At 40.2% G+C, this 24,637-nt stretch overlaps 2 protein-coding genes across 4 annotated transcripts in view; one reads left to right on the forward strand and one right to left on the reverse strand.

Annotated features, from left to right (window-relative positions):
• Positions 1-41: 41 nt before the first annotated feature.
• CENPQ (centromere protein Q) lies at positions 42-5,733 on the reverse strand. 2 transcript variants are annotated; one of them, XM_068936972.1, is made up of 9 exons: positions 5,603-5,733; positions 4,137-4,292; positions 3,393-3,450; positions 2,565-2,676; positions 2,225-2,293; positions 1,909-2,038; positions 1,372-1,491; positions 1,037-1,114; positions 42-578 (listed from the first exon to the last, which is right to left on the reverse strand). In XM_068936972.1, the coding sequence occupies exons 2-9, from the start codon at positions 4,287-4,289 to the stop codon at positions 450-452; spliced, it is 849 nt and encodes a 282-aa protein (XP_068793073.1). In that variant the 5' UTR covers positions 4,290-4,292; positions 5,603-5,733; the 3' UTR covers positions 42-449. The 2 variants fall into 2 exon arrangements, with proteins under 2 accessions (XP_068793073.1, XP_068793072.1); XM_068936971.1 differs by having other exon boundaries at positions 3,393-3,447; positions 5,603-5,712.
• MMUT (methylmalonyl-CoA mutase) overlaps positions 5,700-24,637 on the forward strand; it is a 24,451-nt gene continuing 5,513 nt past the window's right edge. Inside the window, exons 1-10 of one of the 2 annotated variants that reach the window (XM_068936969.1) lie at positions 5,700-5,779; positions 6,987-7,398; positions 9,529-9,896; positions 10,672-10,829; positions 12,224-12,395; positions 14,485-14,733; positions 16,084-16,195; positions 17,748-17,863; positions 18,533-18,648; positions 24,429-24,560. In XM_068936969.1, coding sequence (XP_068793070.1) covers positions 7,020-7,398; positions 9,529-9,896; positions 10,672-10,829; positions 12,224-12,395; positions 14,485-14,733; positions 16,084-16,195; positions 17,748-17,863; positions 18,533-18,648; positions 24,429-24,560 — 1,802 coding nt within the window. In that variant the 5' untranslated portion in view covers positions 5,700-5,779; positions 6,987-7,019. Of the gene's footprint in view, positions 5,780-6,219; positions 6,357-6,986; positions 7,399-9,528; positions 9,897-10,671; positions 10,830-12,223; positions 12,396-14,484; positions 14,734-16,083; positions 16,196-17,747; positions 17,864-18,532; positions 18,649-24,428; positions 24,561-24,637 lie in introns of those variants that run through there. The other variant, XM_009676065.2, reaches the window with a different exon arrangement.

Consider the following 24,637-nt stretch of genomic DNA (forward strand, 5'->3'; position numbering starts at 1 on the left):
TGTGCTTCAGGTTTAAAGAGAATGTAACTCTGAAATGAATGTTAGTTTTATAAGAGGCACTTTATTTACTAATTTACAGATTTGATATAAAAGTCCATATATAACAGAATACATTGCCCAAGTCCATACAAAAAAACGTACAGATAAACCCAAAACGCATTTCCCTCTCTTCTTCTAAGAAAATATATTATTCTCATTAGATGAGGTCCTCGCTGGTCAAAAAAAATTCTTGAATGAGTACTTAAATCACTAAAGTCCCAAAAAGCATCTATGAATTTTTATGTCAATATTCATAAGCAATGTTTTAACAGAAATTCAGTAGTCTCAAGAATAGAACGTTTAGGAACCCAGAGTACTGTTTCCATGATCGACATCTGCTGTTCTGCATTAGCATAGAATACTGGCATAGGTTATCTTGCTTCAAAGCAGACTCTGCATATTTTGATTTCTCAAAGGTTGTCCACCTTCTCATAGATCTTTTCAATGAGGGTTAACATGTTCTTCATTTCAGCTGACTGCTGAATAGTGTTCATATCCTTCAGAAGACCCTTCTTATTTTTTATCTTCAAAATTTCTTCCTAAAGTAAGAAAAAGTTATTAAGAAAAATAGGCAATAATTTATTTTACTGACTCCAACAGGAATTTCACTCCATCACGCTAATACAGTGTAGTTATTTTTAAGTTTAGAGAGAGATCAAAGACATAGAATGCAACAGACTTCCTTCCATCAGAGTTACACGGTGACTTATTATAAAAATGATTACACGCTCCCTAGGACCTTAGGGTCACTAGGAAGATAGAGATCACGTGATCCTTACATGGCATGTTTTCTAGACTAAAAACAAAAAACAAAAACCAAACCAAAAAAAAAAACCCACCACACAAGCATATAGTTCTCAATGGTAAAAAACAAAACAAAAAACCCTTTAGAGTTTTCGCTCCTTCTGGCTAAAGAGGTTAAGTGATAAGACCGTTTTCTGTTGCCCTCCTTCTCATTGCCAAGGTGTTTCTTTTTTCAGAAACACTCCCTGCTCACCTGCAGAGTGGGTGTCTCTAAACTGTGCTTGGGGAGTTCTGGAAGGTGGAGTGCTCCTCTGCAGTCTTCCTGGAATATCTAGGGGGAGAAGGGAGAAGGAAGGGGGGGATCAGAGACGCATGTAGGAAAATAAACTGACCGTCATCATCCAGAAAAAAAAAAATACACAAAAACTTCTTAGCTTTGCAAATGAAGTTGGGAAGATTGAAAAGGTACATTCTCAAAGGCAGATGAGGCCTCCCTTATATTAGGCTCTCTGTAGAAACAGCCTGGATGGGCTAGCACTGAAAAAAACTTTCTCCTTATAGGAATGCAGCAACATTTGTTGTAAGTACCTCCTTAGCCTTTTTTTCATCTTCCTCCAACTGGCTCCTGAGCACCTGGATTTTGTACTGTAGTTGCTGTATAGTTTCATCTATGTGTTCTGCTGATCTTTCAGCTTCATTTATTTCTTCCTAAGGTAAAAGAGACACAAACACAGAACAATAACAAAAACTGCTCTAGAGATGGTGAGCCATTTGTGTATAAAATACTGTGCAAGAGTCCCCACACAAACTGTCCTAAAGACTGAAGAGAGAAAAAAAAGCCTAGATCAAGACATTAACAGGATTGAAGAACTATCATCTCTTCCATCTCTTGATAGTATTTTATACAGTAATCAGCATTTTCCAACTCAAAGCACCTTCTCCAAAATACCAGCTGAATCACTGAGAAAACAGCCAAAAAGACACTTAATGCACTTAATAGTGAAGGTGGTTGACTATGATGAATAGGGAAGACATGGCCAACAGCCCCTCTGCTAAAAGATTACAACACACGAACAAGCAGAAGAAGGACAAGACATATTTTGTTCCCTTTCTTGCCTTTCATACCTGCAATTGTACCAAAGACTCTTCATTTGTCTCAAGCATTTGCTTTTCTGCCACTTGAAGGCTCAGGAAACTCTTCAGGTTGCCCAGCTTTCCCGGAGGTACCTTTAAGGTCTTGAAAAATCTCAGCATCCTGTGTTATGAAAATAGGAAAGCATGACTTGTACCGTCAAGATACTTCCCTCCTTGATTTTGCATCAAATCTCCCTTCCAAGACTTCCTAAAGGTGATTGCTCCCAGGAGCAATTCTATTAGCATGGTACAAAATAACTGGGTAAATCAGATTCCCTTCATTCATTTTTTTTTCTTGATTTCTTACCTTTCTTTCAGTAGATTGAGGTGTTTCTGAACAGCATCTTTCCTCTCCCTTTGTTGGCACAAAACAGATCTGGAAAAAAAATAAAGGCAGAATTTTCACCAGAGAGCCAGCAAGCACAAAGAACTTCGCAAGCAAAGTAAACAGTCAGAACTTCTCTAGATGAAAATTTCCAACTTCAGATAAAAAAGCATTATATTCTACTAGATAAAACATACACAGCCAGTTACATTGTCCAAATACGCTCAAACACTTTTCCAGCTTAGGCAATATTATGGTTTTTACTTTATTGCTTAGGGAAGCAGATAGAAAGAAAAAAAACACTAGAATGTCCAGCACTTACAGTATAACTGAATCCATCACAGTTTCCAGAAACTGCCTGCTGCTCTCTGAGAGAGTCTGCCAAGATGCTATTTCAGCACTGGTTAGCTTCATTTTTTTTGAAGAACAATTTTCTTTTGTTTGTATTAATAAAAAAAAAAGAAAATATATGATTTATCAAACACAGAAACAGCTTTGTAGTAAATAACTCAATTCAGTTATCGTGTGGTCAGAAATGTATCAGGTAAGATTTTTTTCCTTCTCACAAAAATATCAGCTCACTATCTAGCCACATTAAGTGGTACATTAAGTCTGAACGTCACAGCTATAAATAGTGTTGTGCAGCAAGCACAAAATAGAAAAGTTTTTCTTTTAAAAGCTTTCATTCTAAGCTGGTATTTTCCCCAAATCATTGGTGATACAAGCAGGAAAACCCAAAATGAAATAAAACAGGGTAGGAACATAAATAAATGGGAAAATCAATGCAGTAGAGGCCTTGTCTTATTTATATGTTCAATATCACATATGCCAGTCTTAAGACAGAAGACAAAGATCTATGAAAAGTGAGTTAAAAAGCGAAATATTCTACCACCAGCACCCAGAACAAGAAAATACTACTTGCAGGCAAAGTATACAATTACTATGCATATGCAGCACGTGCTATATGCATGCATAGTGACTAAAACTGTACTGCAAATAAGCATTGTTACTGTTTAGAAAGAAAACCATGAAACTTATTTCAATAGCATATTTAATACAGCTATCGTTTCAACATACCAGTTTATTACTTCTTAATTTCAGTGTATTTCCAAAGCTGTGAGACAAACATAAGGAAAGAACTCATTCCTACCTGCAGGAGAATAGTCCCCGTGTTCCTTAGCTTTCCATTTGATTGTCTGAGTGATCTGCTGAAAGGAAAGATTTACAGCAAATGTGATAACTGGGAAACATCTTCTGTTGCAGAACCATTCATTTACTACCAGCAACCTGCTACAGAAAAGGCTGTGAAGGCAATTTAGTGCTTGACAGCAGTCTGCTACTACTGACCACTGTGAAATAGCATTCCTCTCAAGCAGGTTAAGGAAAGTAGTTCACTCCTCTCAGTTCCTCCCATTCCAAAAGTATGGTCATGAAATAACAAATGCACAAGGTAAGAAAGTGCTTAAATTCATCTATCTAGCCACATCTTGAAATAATACTGCTCATGAGGTAAGCTGTTAAGCAAGCTCTCTCCAACAGAAAATTCTCTAGGCCAACCCTGAGACGTGCAGAGAATATTCTCCAGAACTGAATCAGCTTCACTTGAGCTGAAGGAACATAGATTTTATCCCTCCCCTCAAACGCACAGCCAGCTTGCCCTTTTGTTAACTATCAGACAATACTTCCCTCTACTGGTCAAACGCATAATAGCACACGTTGCTTCCTCGTTTCCAGACTTTCTAGCTACAGCAGCACATCTCTAAAGAACTTCCTCAAGGGGATGACTTTGATTTAATGAAATATTCTCTAAGTACTCCACTAGAAAAAAGTGGGCAAAAACCCTCTTTGATCTTGGGTTACTTTTCTAACCTGTTTGAACCAAAGTAGTGATTACCTCTCCTTTTTGACCTTGTTTTCTTCCTCCTCCATCTGTTCTCTGTTTTTTGCTGGAAGGCCCTTGTTCATGTACTGATTTACGGGATCGTTTTACCGTTCGCCCAACAGAGGTCTCCCCCATCTTACTGGAAGAAGCACGGTGGCGTTTCATTCTCTGCAAATCAAATGGAACGGGAGGAAACACCTTGCACCCCAAAATCAGCAACTATAATCCAGTATAAACCAAACCTTATCAAGGAAAAGGAAGGAAATACGCAAACGTTTAGGCTTTACACAGAGCAAGGTATTTGTTTAAGTGCAGGACCACTAGAAAAATGTCTCCATTTGCTCTTTAGGGAAGTATTTGGGTGTTCTGCACCACTTTTTAAATGTAATAGCTGGCATACCTGCATGATAAACGGAAGTAATGACAATCTAATCTGTTCTTAAAGGCCTGCAACAATAGAAATTCTGTATCTTTCCAACGCAGTCGAGTCATCCTATTGGTAGAAATTTTTATCCTCATACCTAACCATAATGTTCCCTGCTGCAGTTTAAGCCTATAATTTCTTATCTTGCTCCTCAGAGACATGGAGGAAACAATGAGTCTCAAAGGTGAAAGTAAGCATTACATTCCATTAGTCTTCTTTTTTCTAAGTAGAACGACTCGAACGTCGTCTTTCTTCATAAGCCAGGTTTGCTGGAGCTTTGATGGTTCCATCGTTCCTCCTAGGACTCCGGCATCATTCCTGAAGCGCCGCATCCAAAATCGGGCGTTGTGATCCTGCCGAGACCTCCCCAACTGCCAGGATAGCAACCCCAAGCAGAAGCTCTTCCTGTGTCTTGCAGGGCACCCTGCTACTCGCAGCTTCCAAGAAGACGCCTGGTGACTCCCCTGCGGCAGGCGCTGCTCACGTTCAGCTCTCGGGGTACTCCTGCCAAGCCCACCTCGTCACACTTATTCCTATTGAATTTCATCCGCTCCCTCAGGCCGTTTCTCGCCTGGTGAGAAACGGTGGGTTCCCCCTTGCCGGTATGCAGCGGTCTCCTGTCACGACATGACAGGCGCTCACCCTGGTAGTGGCAAGAGCCGCTACACCAAGAAAATACTAAAAAAAAAAATTCGAGACGTGGAGGCTGCGGTGCTGTTTCCCAGCGCGAACCCCAACTCGCAGCACGACGCCTCGGGACACTGCGCCATATCGCCGCGGTGGCGGCTGTCGCGACAGCGTGAGGAGGCGACCCGCACTTGCCAGACCCCCCTTCCCCGAGCGCAGGAAAAGACTACAGCTCCCAGCATGCAACGCTTCCCATCAGCCCACGCTCACCCACCCGCAGGGCGAGACGCATGCCGGGAGTTGTAGTCTTCCCCACATACCTACCGCCCCCCCCCCCCCCTTAAAACTCCGGCTCCCCATTACTGCCGGTAACACAGGGGAGACCTCCACAAAACCGCCCACCGGCACCACCCGCTCCGGGACTTACCACTTTGGCGCCGCCTCAACACTCCCGCCGAGCCCGACTCCCCGTTAAACCGCCGAGCCGTTGGGGAAACCGTTTTCCCCCCCGCGCAGCCAGGCGCATGCGCATAGCGGGGCGGGGCGGGCGCCTGCGCAGTGCCGCCGCCGGCGGTTGGGGCCAGGTGCAGGGGCTGTGCCTGAGGTACGGGGGTTCTCCGCGGGGGAGGAAGGCCGCCCTGGGGCCGTGTCCTGGGCCCTCGGGACGCCCCGGCCCTGGGGCAGCGAGCCGTGGGGCCGGCCCCCCAGCCCCTGTAGGCCGCCGAGGGGGCGGGCCCGGGGAGGGGGGCGCTGTGGCAGCCGCGGTGCTCGGCGCTGTACCTGGGTGAGCGCGGCCCGGCGGCTGAGCGCACCCCTCTGATCTGCCGTTGGGGGGGGGGGGGTCGTCTGACCCTCCTCTGCCCGTGCCGACTTCTATATTTACTTTACGTAGTATCTGTTATATTAAGACCGCCGTGTGGAGCTTTTCGCCGTGCTGCCGTAGCAGTGGCAGAGGTGGTTCCCGGTCTTGCGTGGACTTTCTCGCAAAGGCCTCGGGGCCGCCCGTTTCCAGGGAGCTACGGCGGCGTGGGGCTGAGAGGAGGTGGCTGGCCCTTGGAGCCGGAGCTGTCGTGAGGAGGTTTTGGCCCTGGAAGAAAGCACAGGGATGAGGGGACAGCGGGCGGAAGCAGGAGAGCTTTCAGCTTTCTGGAGTTGCTGAGCTTCTCCGCCGTCTCTGTCAGGTGCTCGGTGGCACAAACACAGCAGCACGTCTTATCGCTCTGTTCTTGCACGCTGCATTTTTTGCTCCTGTCTTTCTCAGTATACTTCCAGGCTTGGTCCTGCCCAAGCTGCCTTCTCCACGATGCGTAGTGTCAGCAGGTTCCTGATGGCGCGCTCCCTGCAGAGCCCCTCATCGACGCTGAGGGCGCCTCTCTGGGGTCAAGGACCTCTTAGATCAGGGAGAGAGCAGGCAGCAAGCGGGTAGTTAGCCATCAACCTGCTGCTGCTAACGTCTACCAGTTAGTAGCAGTCGTCTTGCTGCATGACACTGACTTTTTGGTGATTGATTAATGATGGTGCCAGTTAGGGACTGACATACGTTACGTACACATTTCAAACGTGGAGGTGGAGGAACTGTAGGAATGTTTTTCCCTTGCTAGAGCAAAATGTAGAGTGTTCCCTTAACTTTGTTTTTTGCATTGTCTGATTGCAGGGAGGGTGTTGAAGTAAGTGAATAAATTCACTTCTGTTTTCTCTTGAGTAATTATTTTGACTTGAGCAAACTGTTTGACCTCTGACGCTTGCTTTTCCCATCTTGGATGTGTATAATAGTGCAAAACACAACATTCTGCATTTTTTAACTCCTTCAGCTTATCCCTTATTGGCAACCTGCTGGGGCAAACATGTTAAGAGCCAAGGATGCCCTCTCACGTCTCTGGTCCCATCACTGCACGTGCCTGGCACAACTTCCAGCCTCTCGCCTGGCATGGCGCTCGCTGCACAGGCAGCCTCTGCACCCCGAGTGGGCTGCCCTTGCTGAGAAGCAGCTGAAAGGCAAGAATCCAAAGGATTTAATTTGGCACACCCCAGAAGGCATCGACATCAAGCCCTTGTATTCCAAGAGGGACACAGAAGACCTTCCTGAGGAACTGCCTGGGGTGAAACCTTACACTAGAGGACCCTACCCAACCATGTATACGTACAGGCCGTGGACCATCCGCCAGTATGCTGGCTTCAGCACTGTGGAGGAGAGCAACAAGTTCTACAAGGACAACATTAAAGGTAGGGTAGCTGGTCTGGCAGAAAATATTGCCTGGCAAAGCAGTGGGGAGCAATCGTATGGTGAATTACATAGTGATTGTGATTATTCAGCCTTGTGATTTCTGCTAGGTTCGTCTCTGTTGCACTTTTCAGCTCATTTCTGTAACTCTCCTTGTTTCATTTTGCGATTGAGATGGAAAAATGAATGTATTATATGCTATTTTTAGATCTTCTGCTTTGGCGCTGACAGGGGCAAAATTTGGCTGCATCCCAGGGTCCAACCAGCAGAGACTGTGGAGCACTTTAGTGTCATTTTGTGATCTCGAGAGAGATTTGCGGTGGAAGAATCTGCTGAACCTTGTCACTTAGTTAAACTTCTGGCATTAGTGCATTCTGACATTTTGGATTTCCCTCTCATATTGTTAATTTCTAATGTACTCAAATAAATGTATATGAACAGGGTAATTCATAGCATACTTGTAAAGCCAGCTTCCTAAAAGTTGGTATTTTCCTTGTTTGAGAGGAGTTTTCACAGTATTTCTGTACTGTGCATTGTAGCAGTTCTTTTAGATAATAGCCAGAGTATCCTCATCATCATATACTACTGAGGTATGGATCACAAAACCACCACTAACAAGTGCTCTGATGCTGACAGAGTGCAGCATTTCTTTTATAACAGCCACTGTGTTAAAACTAGCAGCCTTTTGAAGGGTGGCTCATTATAACCTTACCAGTCAAAACAACAGACCACTGAAACTGGCATTCTGAATAATACATCTGGGAAGCTTTACTGCCCTTCCTACTCGAAATGTCAATATTTGGGAGGCCAGGGGGTGGTTAGTTGGTTTGTTTAGAGAAGTTACCGTTTGCAGTACCAGTGTTAGCTAATATGAAGCAGGTTAGCTGCTGTTGTATTCTTGCAAGTATGTCTTTTTGATTCTATGCGTTAATGAAAATGCCAGTAAATTAAGAAATCACAAATATAAAGTATTAAAGGTTTGCAAACAAAAAAAGACTTCTGAATATACTCTATGTTACTGCTCAAACTTTCCGCTCAAGTAAAAGTGCTAAAGTTTGAATATATTGGTAGCATTGCTCATCAGGAGTGTTTGTTGCCAGGAATTTTTCATGTTTATTCAAGCTTTGACATTGGGACATTGTGATGTTGTCATTTTGTCTATTTTTGTGTTAATGATTGTGTTAATATTGAATTTTTTAGCATAGATTGTGAATCCAGCCTAGTTATTTGTAAAGCATTTTAAATAATATAATTACAAATCTCTCTGTAATTAGAGAAATGCTGGAAGAGAATTAATTATCCAGCCTGAGAATCGCTGAAGTTCCTATTAGTGGACTGGGCAGTGAACTGGATATGAATTTAAACTGTTGTTGCTATGCTTCAAAGCTAACACCTCACTTTTTTAGACCAACAAGGGTAACTGGTACCCGGCAAGAGTTCTGCTCGTGTTGAGTAGCTGGTTTGCAAATAGATTAGATAAGAGTTTTTTCAGGAACAGCAACCCTGGTGAACATCTATGGTTAGTAAAGTTTTGTGCATTTCTTTTAGGTCATTGCGATGAGTCTGCCAGAGCTCTAACTGCCCATTTTCTGCTATACGGATAACTGCCTCTTACTGCAGATTTTAGTAATGCAGCACTTCTTGTTAGGAATAAACAACATATGTGAGCAGATACAGGGTATCAATCTCTGTGTGTGTGTGTGTTTAATCTGTGATAAAGAGGACGTAATGTGACCTACACTTGTTTCCAGCTAAGCTAAGTACAGTTACCATACCTGAACCACAATACTGTCCATGTATACACATTTTTAACTTGTGGCTAAACTGCTATTCAGTAATTTGTTAAGCCACATTTTGATTGTGTGGCTGAGCTTGAAGGACTGCAATATTTTTTTCTCAGTTAAAAGCTTTTTCATTTAAAGCCTAAATTGTGCATAGATTAGAAAACCTTGGACAAGTTTGGGGAGAGAACAGTTTTTATTGTCAAAAATTGGTTTATCACCCAAGCCTAGATGATGTAAAATAAAATTAGGCACATTTTTTAAAGCAAGCGTGTTTAGCACTTCTGAATCAATTTCTCTCTCTCTTTCTCTCTCTTTTTCTTTCTTTCTTTTTTTTTTTTTTTCATCTAGCTGGCCAGCAGGGATTGTCAGTTGCTTTTGATCTAGCCACCCATCGTGGTTATGATTCAGACAATCCACGAGTTCGAGGGGATGTTGGAATGGCTGGAGTTGCCATTGATACAGTGGAAGACACCAAAATCCTTTTTGATGGAATTCCTTTAGACAAAATGTCAGTTTCTATGACAATGAACGGGGCAGTCATTCCTGTGTTGGCAACGTTCATTGTAACTGGAGAAGAGCAGGGAGTACCCCAAGCCAAACTAACAGGGACAATCCAAAATGACATATTGAAGGAGTTCATGGTCCGAAATACATACATTTTCCCCCCAGAGCCATCAATGCGGATTATTGCTGACATCTTTCAGTACACCTCAAAGGTAAACAATGTTTAAATGCTTTTATGTCTATTATTATATCTAGTAAACTATCTATGAGTTTGCAGAACTCTTTGCAGAACAATGCAGAAGATGAAAAGACCTCTCATAGTGAAGGATGAAGTGGTTGTAGAAAGAGGAGAAAGGAGAAGTTAAGATCCCAAATCATTTACAGCCTACATTTTAGGATTATTAATTTAGGCTGCCAAATGTAAGGCAGCCTTGACTGTAAGATAAGGCTAAGCCTGAAAGGAAGGCCGGAAGCTTGGAGACAAGGAATAAGGAGGCTATTTTTTGCATAGAACATAATAAAAGAAACCACATAGTTAAGTGTGGTGCAGCTGTAAGCGGGAGCAAAGAGACAGGAAATCTTGAAGGACTTCTGCTATGAAATGGAGCATGAGACAGAAGTGAAGGAGTGAAGTCCTGATACTATGACTGGAATTTGGATAGTGCCAATAGTTTTCTTATTTGCATCTTCCAATAGAGAGGTGGAAGGCGATCTCTAATCAAGTCCAGAGAAAAGGAGGCTTATCGTGGTGAATGATAATTTAAGCACAATGTATAAGGCAGAAATAGTAAAAAATGCTTTTACCTACTGAGAGGGAAGAACAACAGGACTTCATGCAAGTGAAGTACATGTCTGCAAACACAATTTAATGGAGATGGGTTGTATTGTCAATCTACAAAGAGTGGACTGTTTGTGAACATTAATAGTACAAGTATCTGATGTTTTTCCCCTTCTGCTGTCATACGCTATTGTCTTTTATTTTTGCAGTATATGCCAAAATTTAATTCAATTTCAATCAGTGGATACCATATGCAAGAGGCAGGAGCTGATGCCATTCTGGAATTAGCTTATACTGTAGCTGATGGCTTGGAGTACTGCAGAACTGGTCTTAAAGCTGGCCTTACCATTGATGAATTTGCACCAAGGTGAGCAAAACAAATCTGCAAGTACGAAAGTCACTTTTGGAAGAGTGAATACAACCTCTAGAGTTTAATCTCAAATGTCCTTCAGCATTCCTGTTCAGGGGACGTTAGCAATGCTCACACTGCAAGTTTTTGTTTTTTTTTTTTTTCGTTATACAGTTTCAGCAGTGATAAAATATATCTGGTTCAACAGGCACTTAGATTATAGCTTTGCTAATGAACTGAATAAAGCTCATTCACAAGCCCAAGCGTTGCCAACGGCTGTTGTGACTGTTGGTCTCTGGACCAGAAAGGTCCCTAAACCTTTACGTTATATCTAGTATAGATTGCAGAATCCATCAGGACTTCTCGCAGTCGTTTTATGGCATAGTATTTTCTGTTCACTGACACTGTTTTGAAGTATTTGGAAAAAAATGTGTTCAGCAAAGGAAAGCTGAGGTACTTGAAATAGAATTTACAATTAAAATTTTCCTAAAAGGTCAGTTCATTTTGGCCAGCCTATTCTCTCTCTGTATAGTGACTACCAAATTGAGTGGACAGAGCTTCAGTGGTCCGGTTGTTCTGATTTACAAATTCTCTAACTATACAGTGAGTCCAAAAAAAAAGTGTGGTTCATAAAGCTTGACTGTGCAACAGGCTAGCAAAATCAGCTGAATTAACCTCTGTTTACAAGATCTGTGACAAGACTGAAATGAGTCTTATAGAAAAAGATAAAGCTTTATTTTTAGACTTTCTGGTGAGAGAGAATCTGTAACAGCCTTCAGCGGATTGTTTTCGTAACTAATTGACTGTTAAAAACTGTACCTTTTTTATGGAGAGTTGTACTTGCTTTAACTATGCATATTTACATTTATAGATCAAAGGAATTATAAATGGGAAAGAGTAGATCGATCAGTCTGTTCTTTGGTATGTTGTCCACTTTTGAACTGATGTTTGATTTAGATTTTGATTAAAATCCTCAGGAGAAGGATGAATGCAAGCTTGTAATGTGTAACCACTTATTCTAAGTGGTTCATGAGCTATACCTACTCCAGTAAATGGTGTCCAGGAGCATTCCCTGGCACTAGTGTGATTGTCTATATTAGTGACCTGCTGGAGTACTGCTTGACCTAGGGCTCCCCCAAAAAACAATCCCTGAAGACCCTTTAGCAGTTACTGGGGCCATTGCCACTGGCTGTTTGCCTGCAGTCACCCTGTCTGGAGATTAAGACAGCACGAATATGTGCCGTTTCATTACAGTTGGCATCAGTGTCTGGGGACGTTCGCATCATTTTATGTGAGGGTTATGGCTTTAAAATAAATTAAGTAGGGAACTTACCACATGACTTTTCCATTACTGAAATGAAATTATTAGAATGGTTTAATATTTTTATCATGTTCATGTGATCTCATTGCAGACTTTCTTTCTTCTGGGGAATTGGCATGAATTTCTATATGGAAATAGCTAAGCTGAGAGCTGGGAGGCGACTGTGGGCTTATCTGGTAGAGAAAATGTTTAAGCCCAAGGATCCCAAATCTCTTCTTCTGAGAGCTCATTGTCAGACTTCAGGCTGGTCACTCACTGAACAGGTTAGAAATTGAACTTCAAGCTACTTCCTGATTTTATAATATACATTATTTAAATATGTCCTCATGGTGCGTATCTATAAGGGGGTTGCTGTTTTAACTAGCAAAGATGCAGCTTTTTGACTGAGACAACTTATCTTACTCTGAAAAATGCACACCCTAGTATTGAATCCGTCTTTTGATTACATAACAGGAAAGCTATTTTTGAACGCGGGCAGCTTTGCTTCCCAAATTGCTGATTAGGAAACACGTCAGTATTGCAGGCTACTCCTCATTGCTCAGGTCAAAGCGCAGAAATTAAGGGCTTTAGATTGTATTCACAAAAGAGTTTAGGTAGGGTGATATCCAGAGTCTCACTGCCTAACTTTCCATTGCCTGGTTTCGTTTCCGTACTGGAATCATTGTCTTCAGCATCTGTGCTTCCAGTCTCGTGGATACTGGAATGAAAAAAGGATCCAAACCTGTTAAGTGGAGAGATAAATGCAGAGAGATGTTTGTGTTAAATCAGGAATGAGAGATGAAGCTCTCTCCTGTATTGGTCAAATAAGTTATCCCTTTGAGAACATGGCTGAGTGGCGCAGTAGGGGCACCCTTGTCTCAAGCTCACTAGGTTGAAAATTCATTCTGGCAGCCAAGGAAGTCATTCGTGCCCGTATCTCTTAACTGTTGAAGAGACCAGTGCTGGTTGCAGATCAGCTGCTTTTTTGAAATTGGATGCATTTCTGCTATTTCTTTTTGAGTTACATCACTTCACAGCAAGCACATAACTCATTGGGCTGCATGTGTAGTTAACTTAAGTGACATCAGAACTGGATTTCAGCTCTTATTCTGAGGACTGCTTCTCAAACAAAGTCATGCGATAAGAGTTATTTTGTATTCTCTTCTGATTGGAACTGTTATTATTTAACGTCTATGTCTTGTTTTTTTTTTTTTTTTTTTTTTAACAAATGTAATATTTGCATCTCAGGAATGCAGTGAAACTAAATTAACTGACTTTTGGAACAGTGCCCTTTGTGGGTCCTCAGATTAACTGTGTGGTATGAGTGCAAAACATTAATGTTACAAAAAGTGTTATAAATCCTCTTCCAGTTTCCAGTGTCAATGTATTTCTAACAAGCTCATAACCCTCTTTTCCTGCCTAAGCATTATTTTTTACTTTAATATAGCTTCTCCTTGCTTAGTAGTTACTCCTTATGCATTTTAGAAAGCAAACGTATTTTGCTTTGGCCTTCCTTTAGCTAGGCAGGCTCTCATGAAACAGATTTTTGCAATCTTGCTCATCCAAATCGCACTTTTCTTTAATTCACATAATTTGAATACTTGAACCAGAAATAGAATCCAATGTAGGTCGTGTTATCGCGGGCTTGTAAAATAGTGATATTAATTCCCGTTCTTTATGGAAAATAGTTTAATTCACAGACCTCATGATTCCTTGTGCCTTCTTCAAAGTCCTAGAACACTGTAATTATTTTGGGTACATATCACCTCATCTAAACATGCCAAAAACTAGGTGTCAAATCTAAGCGAGTGTTAAGTTTCTTCAGTAATCAAATAAAGGAGATAGGCACCTGTAGCAGGTGACTCTTTTCCCTATCTTAGCATACAAGTCGCCCCTGGAGATCATGCTATCTATTCTTTGATTATAAAGACAAATATATACATTTCAACTGGCTAGAAGTCCAAAATGAGCTGAGAAAAAAATTGGCTAAAAGGCTGAAATTAGTCTGTTAAATTGACACTCATTTTATACCTTGTACTCCAGATTATAGATTTATTTTTGTTAGTATCCCAGTTCTTCCATAGGTATCTTCCAATTTTATAGCACTGTCAAGTTTCAGTAGTAACTCCTACCTTTGTAATGCTGTCATTAATGAAAATATCAAACACATTTCATTCCAGAACACATCTTGAGGATCTTGACTAGTAACCTCTCTGGCAGATGTGCTAAGGACTCCAAAACTTTTGGAATTCCAGGATGGAAGTTATCCAGACTAACCATTCCATCCTCTCCAATTTGAGTTTATTAAGTTCTTAACATGCCTCAGCCACTTGGCAGAACCTTTATGTTTCAATGCTTTCCTTTTCCTTGCAGGATCCTTTTAACAATGTTATTCGTACTGCAATTGAAGCAATGGCTGCAGTATTTGGAGGTACCCAGTCTTTGCATACAAATTCATTCGATGAAGCTTTGGGTTTGCCCACAATAAAGAGTGCTCGCATTGCTCGGAATACGCAGATCATAATACAAGAGGAAACGGGTATTCCTAAAGTGGCAGACCCCTGGGGGGGATCTTACCTCATGGAGTGCCTCACCAATGATGTCTATGAAGCTGCTTTAAAGGTCAGTTTGCATAGCTTTCGTTTTTTTATGATCGGATGTAGGAGCATCAGGTTTTGGGGTGGGTTTTTTTTTCAGAAATGTCTTTTCAGGGACTATTTGATATATTGGTAACTTGTTATGAAGGAATTCTTTTACAGTCGTGCCTACGTTATTTTTCTTTGTGAATGTACCCTATAAAAATACAATGCGTGTACATATGTGTGTGTGTGTGTGTATCTATATGGACTTCAGCCTTCCAGCAGATTACATTCAGAAGGAAAATCTTTCCGTGTGGAACAAAGAATCAAGATCTGTTAAGTTCCCATGGGCTCTGGAGATTCCCGATTTTCTTGCGTCTCTGTGTTTTACCCATAAAAGCAAAGATTCTATGAAAGAAGTCAAGCCAACCTACTAGGTGCCTGCATACTTACATCTGTGGTATTCTACTCAAGACCTTAAAACTAGTTCCTATATGCAAATTTTTATAGCTGAGCATCTAGACAGAAAATTATTTGACCATATATATGGTCCTTATGTTGAACTTAGGACAAAATATTCAGAACTTCGGATAATTTTTTCTGTTGTATCAAAAAGCTTTTTTTTTAATGTTTTTTCAGCTGCTAGTCATTAGTTATGTGCAAGCACTACTGTACACAAGTAGTCTGGTAGCTATCTTGAATAAAGTTATCTGCCTACACATTTGCAAGATTGGACTGTGGAACTAAACTCTGTGATTCTCCCTTTAAGCAAATTATTGTTTTTATGCAAAGTCCCAAAGTCTGTTAATTAACTCAAATAGGCTTAAACACCAGTCTAGGACTGTAGGCACTGCTTTGTTAGCACACTGTGATTTTGGTCCATGTCAACCAAGGTGCTTCTAGACAGTGCCCAGGCATCTGAGGGTCATTTTCAGTACGAAATTCAAATGTAATCACTCAGTTTTGCAGAGGAATGGGCTCTAGCTGTGTGAGAGCTGAACCACGTCATTCCACTTATCTTCGGGGTCTGAGAAGTTGCCCTGACTTTGTTTGGTTTACTAGCATACATGTAGCTATAAAAGCTGGTTGGCAGGCAGAGGTCCATAGTTTATCTATTTGCAGAATCAGTGCCTCGGTCTTCATAGAGACGCTGTGCACTGTAGTTGATTCCATGGCATTTTGTTAATAAGAATGTTCTTTTGTGTGAGATCTCTCTTAATTTATACCCAAGACCTTTAGCCTAAAATGCAGGCATATAGGAAATATACTTCTAGAGCACAAGAGTGTATATTTGTTTATAAGTACTACTGTCTAAATTCTTATTAGCAAAAGTGAAAAGCTGAATTTGTGAATCTTATTACTTCACATTTTTTCCATCCTTTACATTTCTCAGCTCATTGAGGAGATTGAAGAAATGGGTGGAATGGCCAAAGCTGTAGCTGAGGGAATTCCCAAACTGCGGATTGAAGAGTGTGCAGCTCGGAGACAAGCCAGGATTGACTCTGGTAGGGAGCAGGGAGGTGAAAGAAAGGAAAACTTCCAGCAGAATACTTTTTTATAAAGCTTTTTTTTTTTTTTTTTTTTAAACATACGTGTTTCCATTTGTTTTCCCTTCTTAGATTAGGAGTAACAAATTGTGAGTAATAAAAAGGAAAGATTTTAGTTGAGTTTTAATGAAAGATTCTGGAAGAGATACCAGTTCATGGGAGTCTGCCAAGAGAAATGGATGAAAACAATCTTGCTTGCCATATTTAAAGCTGGGCTAGACAAAGCTGTAGAAAAATTACCTTTAAACTGTGTCTCCTGAATTTAAAAGTTAGACTGCCAGCAGATGGCAATATTGAATAGATATGACCAAATTTCCAGTTTTATTTGAGCGGTATTCATTTGTACTGAAGATCAGAAAACTGCAGTCGTCTCAGATTAGAGAACGATACAGATCTTTATATATATAAAATGTTCAGTATGTGTGTATACATAAACATATATATGCAGATGTATATATGTGTATGTATGTTTATATTCCACTTTTTATAGTCTATGTTCCGGTAGCAGACACTAGAGATAACTTAAACATTAAAGGACATAATAAGAGTTTTTTCATTTGGAGGATAAGTTTGAAACAGGCGTTTAGTTAGGACCATTAGAGAATGATAAATAAAGGTCTATATTTTCTCTCCCAAGATTAATTGTTTCACGTCGTGTGGAAGAGTGTAGTAATGTTGCCAGGCTCTGCAAGTGAAAATGCTTTTTAAATTCGTATTGGCTGAAAACTACATTGCAGCTTTCCAACATGATAAATTTGTTTCTATTCACATGGAGTAGTTTCACTTTCTTATTTTTCTCGTAAATCAGAAGAGTAAATCCAGAGCTGTGCCAGATCAACGCTTCTGCTTTTTTCTGTAAGATTCACAGAATCACAGAATGGTTGAGGTTGGAAGGGACCTCTGGAGATCATCTAGTCCAACCCCCCTGCTCAAGCAGGGCCCTCTAGAGCACATTGCCCAGGATCACGTCCAGGCGGGTTTTGAATATCTCCAGGGAAGGAGACTCCACTACCTCTCTGGGCAACCTGCTCCAGTGCTCTGTCACCCTCACAGTCAAGAAGTTTGTCCTCATGTTCAGATGGAACTGCCTGTGTTTCAGCTTGTGGCCATTGCCCCTTGTCCTGCCACTGGGCACCACGGAGAAAGAGTCTGGCCCCATCCTCTTGACACCCTCCTAGCTATCCAAATCTAAAAAGAGAAAAAGAGAAAAATAGCTAGTGTATCTTAGTGTGTTCTTACCAAATTAGTTTGTAAGATAAATGTTTTTTTTTTTTTTTTCCAAATCTGTTTTCCAGGTCAATATTCACTGAACTGAATGTTGTTACATCTAACCATCTTTCATCATAATAAAAAATATAGACTCAAGTCCTTCCTATAAAAGCACATTTTAAGACTTTGAGATGTCAAACAGCTATAAAGCAAAGCTCAGAATTTTGTCATATAAATATTGTGTCCTTTCACAGTAGCTTGCAACTGTATTCTGAGTTTCTAGTGTTTCTGTTGGAAATAGGTTCTGAAGTAATTGTTGGAGTAAACAAACACCAGCTAGAAAAAGAAGAAACAGTTGAAGTTCTCGCTATTGATAATACTTCAGTCCGAAGCAGGCAGATTGAGAAGATTAATAAGGTGGGAATTACCTTCTCAAAAGTTCTTGTACTTTCAGATAGAACTTGGCTTGCCAAAAAGTTGACCCTCAAATCTGGGAGGATCCAGTCTAAAACTTAGTGGAGAAGCTGGGTTTCTGTTTAACAACTTCCGTGGAGACTGATGGAGTCCCCAAAGAAACAAAGTGTTAAAATCCGAACAAAAATGTTTTCACTATGTTCATTTGGTTTTAATCGTTAGAGCGTTTAGATAGTCTCCTAAATATATGTCTGACCTTTCAAATCGAGAGCTTTACATTTTTTGAAAATAAGATAGAAAATAACTATACAATATTTTACTCTAAAAGTGTGCAACATTACTTAAACACTCAAACTATTTGGTGGAGCCTGTCAGATGCTATTAAGGAACAAACAGTCTTTAGAATCAGCAGTCAAGATTCAGTTTTACGATTAGTGGGAAAAATGAAGAGAATTGTTTTAGGGATACTTAATGGACTTGTACACATGCTTTAAGGCCTGAGATGTCTTTTTATATTTTAGCCTTTTTGAAAGATACAGCATATATTGATAGTAGTTGTATTCCATGCCTCCACAGAAATATCTGAAACCAGAAAATCGTAGTAGAACATACTGGACTTCCCAATTCACCTTGTTGTTTGTTTTAATTGAGTATTTTTACTTTCCACTTAAGGTGAAGGCTAGTAGAGATGAAGCAGCAGCCCAGAAATGTCTTGCTGCTCTAACACAGTGTGCTGCTACTGGGGAAGGCAACTTATTGGCGCTTGCGGTGGAAGCAGCACGTTCAAGGTATTGTGGAGGAGAGGGGTTGAAATATCCAGCTGCTATTAAAAATTAATTGTTCATTTTCATCTTTCAACTATTTTTGTGTATATTTTTGACCATCTGAGATGTTTTGGGTTTTTATTCAGAGATGGAAGTAAAAGGTGGCTGCAGTTTGACATTGTAGGATAGACTGTTATGGTATGCAGTCTCTTAAAGCTATATTTTAATAACTCTTAAAGAACAATAAGGATACTAAGTACGTCATCTAAAATGACAATGATCACGCTCATTCTGTTGTTTAAAGCTCAAGCTCCTACCAGTTTCAGAACTATATTTTTCTAATTTGCCAGCCTGCTGTTTTGTAGGTCAGAGAGCTTAAAAAGTGTCTAAGATGTGAAAAGGGATATACACAGTCTCATCATGGTCTGTTGCTTCAGCCTTCCTTGCACCACAAATTGGTGTGAAGACATTTTTTGATTGAAGGAGAAACAAGCTTGCTTAGTCAGGCAAAGCTGTAAAAGATGCTCCTGAGTAGGACAGTGAGATGTCCTTTAGAGTCCTGTGGACCGTTTACTCTTTTCATCTAAGGTGTTAAATTTTAAGACTGTTTTCAATCCCACTGCAAACTAAGGGTTGATCTCTGGAAAATCTCACATCTATCTGTTCTTTAATTCAGTGGCCCAGAAATGAGCAAACGAAGCTTACTCCTTATTGAGGTGCTGTCCTATTTTTTGCTATGATTTCTCAAAAGCCTTCATTCAATTTCGTTCAACGCTAGCAGCCGCATGTTCAATACGTTTACTTCCAAAGAGAGCTTGTCAGGACTCTCAGCAGCATGTCAGCACTTGTCTTTGAACTGTAGAGGTCATTAGGTGGTAATGCTTGACTTAGCAGGGATTCATGTCTTTTAGTTTCTCTTTTTAATGACCTTGTATTTATTATTTGTAAAAGTATTAATGGACTGCAACTCCATTTTGTAAGTAAGGTGCAAATGCGAAACAAAAATCTTGCGTCTGCCCCCGGAACTGTGTAGCCTGTGTCCCCTATGGCATGGACCATAGGAGGAAATCATCATTACATCTCATAGAGTGTTTGAAGGAGTTTTGTGAGCTCTGTGAATGTCTTCAGGGAGCTCCTCTGTAAAGAGCAACATGGAAAAAGATTTTCAAGTGAAAGTTTTTTCATCCTTAACAAGTGGTGGATGGAGGCCAGTGCTACTAGCATGTTAGAGACCAATGCCTATCTGCAACTGAATGGGAAAGGATGGGTTTCCAGAATGAAGGTGCATAATTTAATGCAATTGAAATAAAAGGAGTAGCACAGAATTTCAGTGCTGATCCATGGAAAAGGCCTCCATGGACTAACGTGGAGATTTCAGTGCTGACCAACACAAGTAGAAAAGTCATGCTACTATTGCAACTCAAGTAGGGAGGCAGGCCAAAGCTGTTAAGGAATGGGAGCAGTACTGCTTCCCTTCTGTGGCTTGTTTTTAAAGAGATGGCTTCTCATTTCACTATAGGAAAGTGGATGGAATTAGGTAGTACTATGAGATGGATGCTCTCATCTTCCTCATTGGCAGTGCTGCGTTTTTCCTTCCCCCTCCAAACTTGCACTTTCTGCTGTGCCAACTGTGAGTAATGGAAAAGAAAGGCCGTAAGTGTAATGTGGTATGCAGTGCTGCTTCTTTCTCTGCCTGCCAATGTCCTCAGAGTACTGGCTCTATCACCTGATTAGACAGTGCTCTCTCTCTTTACTGGTGAATGCAGAGAGGCAGCAGCAATACTGACACTGAACAGAGAGAAGGTGACAGTCCTAACAGGTACATTATGTTCATTGGGTTTCTTTTCTCACATTTGTATTTGTGCAGTGTAGCCTCTGCACAGCTGGTTGTGAACTACTGTGAGGCAGTCACAGCACAAATAGCTAAAGGGGAGGAACCCTGTGGCTGCTAGAACATAAGAGTTGAGCTATGTCCTCTCTGGCCTTTTCAGCTGTGATGGTCTTCCATCCCATGGATCTTGTTGAACAACCCAAAAGCTTAGCCAAGAGCCAAGCTCCTCTTGTGTGAAAATCCCCTGCTTTTCAGGAAGCTTAGAGAATCTAAGCAATTGAGCGCGCTGGTGATTGATATATGTAGCACAGTTGGTCAACAGTAATTCTGAGCGATGCACAGAAGATTATAGGATGCAGACTACAGTTTATATACAAACATGTCATCCTTGCCATAAGACGTGTTTTAAGCGCTATAGGTTAATGGAGGACAGAGCAGAGTATATAGCTATCTTTTAGTCTCCACTTCAAAATCTTAACTTTACTTGAAACCATAGATTAGGCTGTAAACTGTCTGAATCCATCAAAAGGAAGGGTGCTAGCAAAACATGCAGTTCAGCACAAGGCAAATGTGAGTGACAGTCATATGAAGGAAATACGAATTTATAAAGTAAAGATGAAGTGACTGCTTTTTCCTCAATCCCTCAATATTGTATAATTGTCCAGTAAGTTTTTATCAGCATGCATTGAAATAACTGGAAATGAATAATAGTTGTTGGTTATAGTAAATATATTTTATAATAGATGAAAGCGGTTCTCTCAAAAGCAAAACTTTGCTGTAAATGATAAAAAGTTGTTTTTTTGGTTTTTTGTTTTTTTTTTTACATCTAGCTTGTAAAGAAATAGTGTCTGATGCTATCACCATCTGGTTAGACTAAAGAAAAGTGCAGTCTGCACAGAAAATTTGCTTTTCCTCCTCTTGCTAAGAGGAGAGGCTCTAATGCTGGCTCCAGATGGAGCTGTCCCACTACAGATGCATTTCAGTAGATATCACCCATCTATGCAACAAGACTAAAAAGTGAGCAGAGTTTTTAAAAAAATATGTTTATTGGCCAATAGTAGGGCAACATTTGTGAATAGTTTAAAGCAAAACCCCTTTATTACTTAGAAACTTTGAATTTTAAGGGTTACAGAAATTTGGGGCAGAATATTCAGAGTACTCTAAATGGATTTGAGAGCGTGTATTTACAGAGGAAAGAAATAGATTTTGTGCAGTACAAATAAAACTTTTTCATTCCAACTCCCAGATTGTTTCAGTCAAACTGATGGTCCAGATCATTTCATTTTCACTTATTACCTGAAACTTTCAGTTTTCTACAGAATAAGAACAGAAAAGCACAAATACAACTAGATGCGTGCTGCACTTTGTTTTAAAGCTGAAGTTATACTCAGAGTGCTCATTTTGCAAAAGAGAAGGAAGAGAGATATTTATCTAACCTTAAAGTTTTCTCTGGAAGAAAAGGAGCATGTTATGCCACTGTAAGCCTTCAGCAAACAGATAGCTTTTAAGCAGAAGTAAGTTAACAATGTTTATATGTGGGATGTAGCTAGATCACACTGCAATCTGTGGTGTCTAACTCTCTGAAAGGGAGTCTAGATCCTGTTTGTAGATCTGCTTCTGCCTCATTGTACAACCTTGGAGAAGTTACGCAGTGTAATTTTCAAATTGTTTTTTAGTAACATCAGAGAAAAATATTAACAAGATGATTTAGATGTCCTGAAAAACAAAAATCATTGTATCAGTGAAGACAGTCTTCACTGTAGCTCAGTAGCGCTTGCTAAGCTTTCTGAGATCTCACAGGCGCTGTGAAAATGGAAGTATTAACACAGTGATGTCAATAGATTCTGGTGCAATCACGGAGAAGTTGCTTTGTAACCAATACTGACCAAATCTAGTCTCTAAAGTGCTACTGATAAATAATTCTGAAGAGAATGTCAGCCTAAGTTACGTTCACACACAGCCGTACAGATACTATAAATTAGGTGTTATTTAGCATTAGTTGCTCTTCTAGACTGTGGTCCTCATGAATCCAGATAAGAATTCCCTAGTGTGCCAAGGAAAAAAAAAAAAAAAAAAGGATAAAAGCAGAGAACTTTCAAAATACGTTTCCAGAAAGTGTACGTTTGTGTTGCAGGGGAGAAGTGGCCGAGAGTGTGTCAATACCATGACTAAAAAATGTATGTTATGGCATGATACTGTCTTATAGAGAAAGCAGGCCAACCCTTAAGAATGATACCCTTGAGATAAGAGGCCAGCTCCGAGCATATGCACGCACCTATATGCTCAAGATAGGATTTCTGTGATTTTTTTTTTGTTAGTGTAGTTACAGTTTATAATTATGATCAAGCTTGCTGAATTACAACAGATGGGTTGAGAAAGAAAAAGCAAAATAGCAGGGGAGTCACAGGAAGTTAAATATCTCTCGGAAAATTATTAAAGGATTCAGTTAGTACAGCAGAAATCCATCTTCAGTTATATAGTATGTGTGGCAGGTTATGTAGGGTTAGAATCAGACGATAACTACTGGAACTGGAAACAGTAGAAGAGGAGCTGAGTACAATTCATTTGGCCATCTCCTTCCAAAAGCATGTGGACAAGAAGCTGTAACTTGTCCAAATATGACATAAAGCAGCAATATCCTGTGTCCTCTGAGCGTTTCATATTAGAAGCTTAGAGGATATTTAATCTAATTTTGGCTAAGAGTAGCTTGTAGCTAAATGTAATATGGCAAGAAAAAGTGCAAATTCCTTGGGTTGGAATGTGTTTAGCAGTAGCCAGATGGACGAGGTTTGGTCTCTGTATTTATAAGCGTACTTTCAAACTGTATTATAAGGGTAGTATTTTTCTTCATTTCACTTTGACAGACTTTGTAACAAGTTGTATTCATTTCTTTGTGTGTATGTATTTAGGTGTGAATTCCTTAGTCTCTTCCTATTCAAATATAACTTTTACTGACTATATTGACAAAAAGTGTCAGGAGCTCAGTAGCATACCTTCACAGTCATTACGCGGTACTGACTCCCAGTTGACTTCCCCAGTTGACTTCATATCAGAAGTAAGAAGCTTGCTGTAATGGAGATAGTAGCTAAACTGCTGTTTCTCCACAGATGAGTTGCTTTTTCCTCTAATTAGGTTGCTCTTCCTCAGTCTTTGATTCTGGGCTCAACTGTAGTTTTAGCCTAACGTTGTCTTTTTGGTACAGGTCTGCATGATTAGATTTTTCACAGAAAGGTGGAATCTATTAAGCTCAAGATATTGAAATGCTTTGGGGCAGAGGCTCTTATTTCTTACATTTGTACAAAGCTAAGGACAGCACAACCCAGTGTCCTTCTAGCAATTGTGCTACATCAGTAAAAAGTGTATTATATCTTGCATGCACAGTGTCTCCAGTAGCAAACAAAGCTTGAAAGTGGCATATAAATGGATTTCCCAAGTTATTCTGCATCTTTAGTAAATACTAAAATATAAAGAGCAAAGAAAGAGCAAGCAAATTACGGTAAATAACTTAGGCTCCAAACTGCTTTTATGTGTATTTTTTTTCTTTTTTTTTCCTCCTGAGTTTATATTTCAAATTTTAGTGTGATGGTACTATCAGTCCAAGTACAAGATCCTGCAAGCTGAGCATTAAAAAATTCCCAGTTAAGGGAATTTGATTCAACGTGCTGAAATATTTTGCTGTGCAACAATCTCGGTTGTCTTGTCTTTTGCAAAATCACTTCTCACATCAGGAAAATGTGTTTATTTATTTCCTTGTGTGTGTATGTTTTTGTTTGTTTGTTTTTTATTTTTTAATACTCTTACATGTTCTATTAGTAGATGACGCTAGAGCGAGTCAGATGCTCAGAGTTGTAGGACCAAAGGGGAACCATGTGTAATTGAATTTGCTCCTGGAGCAAGGCAAATAATTGGGCCAGTGATTTCTGTATTTATGTAATCCTCCTGAGAACATTACGGTTTTGTTTCTGTGTCTTAGGTGCACTGTTGGAGAAATAACAGATGCAATGAAGAAGGTGTTTGGGGAGCATAAAGCCAGTGACCGAATGGTGAGCGGAGCTTATCGCCAGGAGTTTGGAGAGAGTGATGAAATTCTTTATGCCATCAATAGGTGAGAGTAATTTCCAAAGAAGCTGAACATGACCTCACGTTTAATCCATTCAACATTTGTGATACTCGCTACTTGCT

This window comes from Struthio camelus, chromosome 3 (genome assembly GCF_040807025.1).
Source record: "Struthio camelus isolate bStrCam1 chromosome 3, bStrCam1.hap1, whole genome shotgun sequence".
Taxonomy (NCBI): domain Eukaryota; kingdom Metazoa; phylum Chordata; class Aves; order Struthioniformes; family Struthionidae; genus Struthio; species Struthio camelus.

Bases quoted from the DNA above. Each gene is read 5' to 3' on its own strand.
- CENPQ (XM_068936972.1), bottom strand. From the start codon at position 4,289: ATGAAACGCCACCGTGCTTCTTCCAGTAAGATGGGGGAGACCTCTGTT. The intron at 2,294-2,564 runs GTAAGTGCTGGA...TTTTTTTTCCAG, and splicing joins GTGATGGATTCAGTTATACT to ATCTGTTTTGTGCCAACAAA. The intron at 1,115-1,371 runs GTACTTACAACA...TTCTCCCCCTAG, and splicing joins ATGAAAAAAAGGCTAAGGAG to ATATTCCAGGAAGACTGCAG.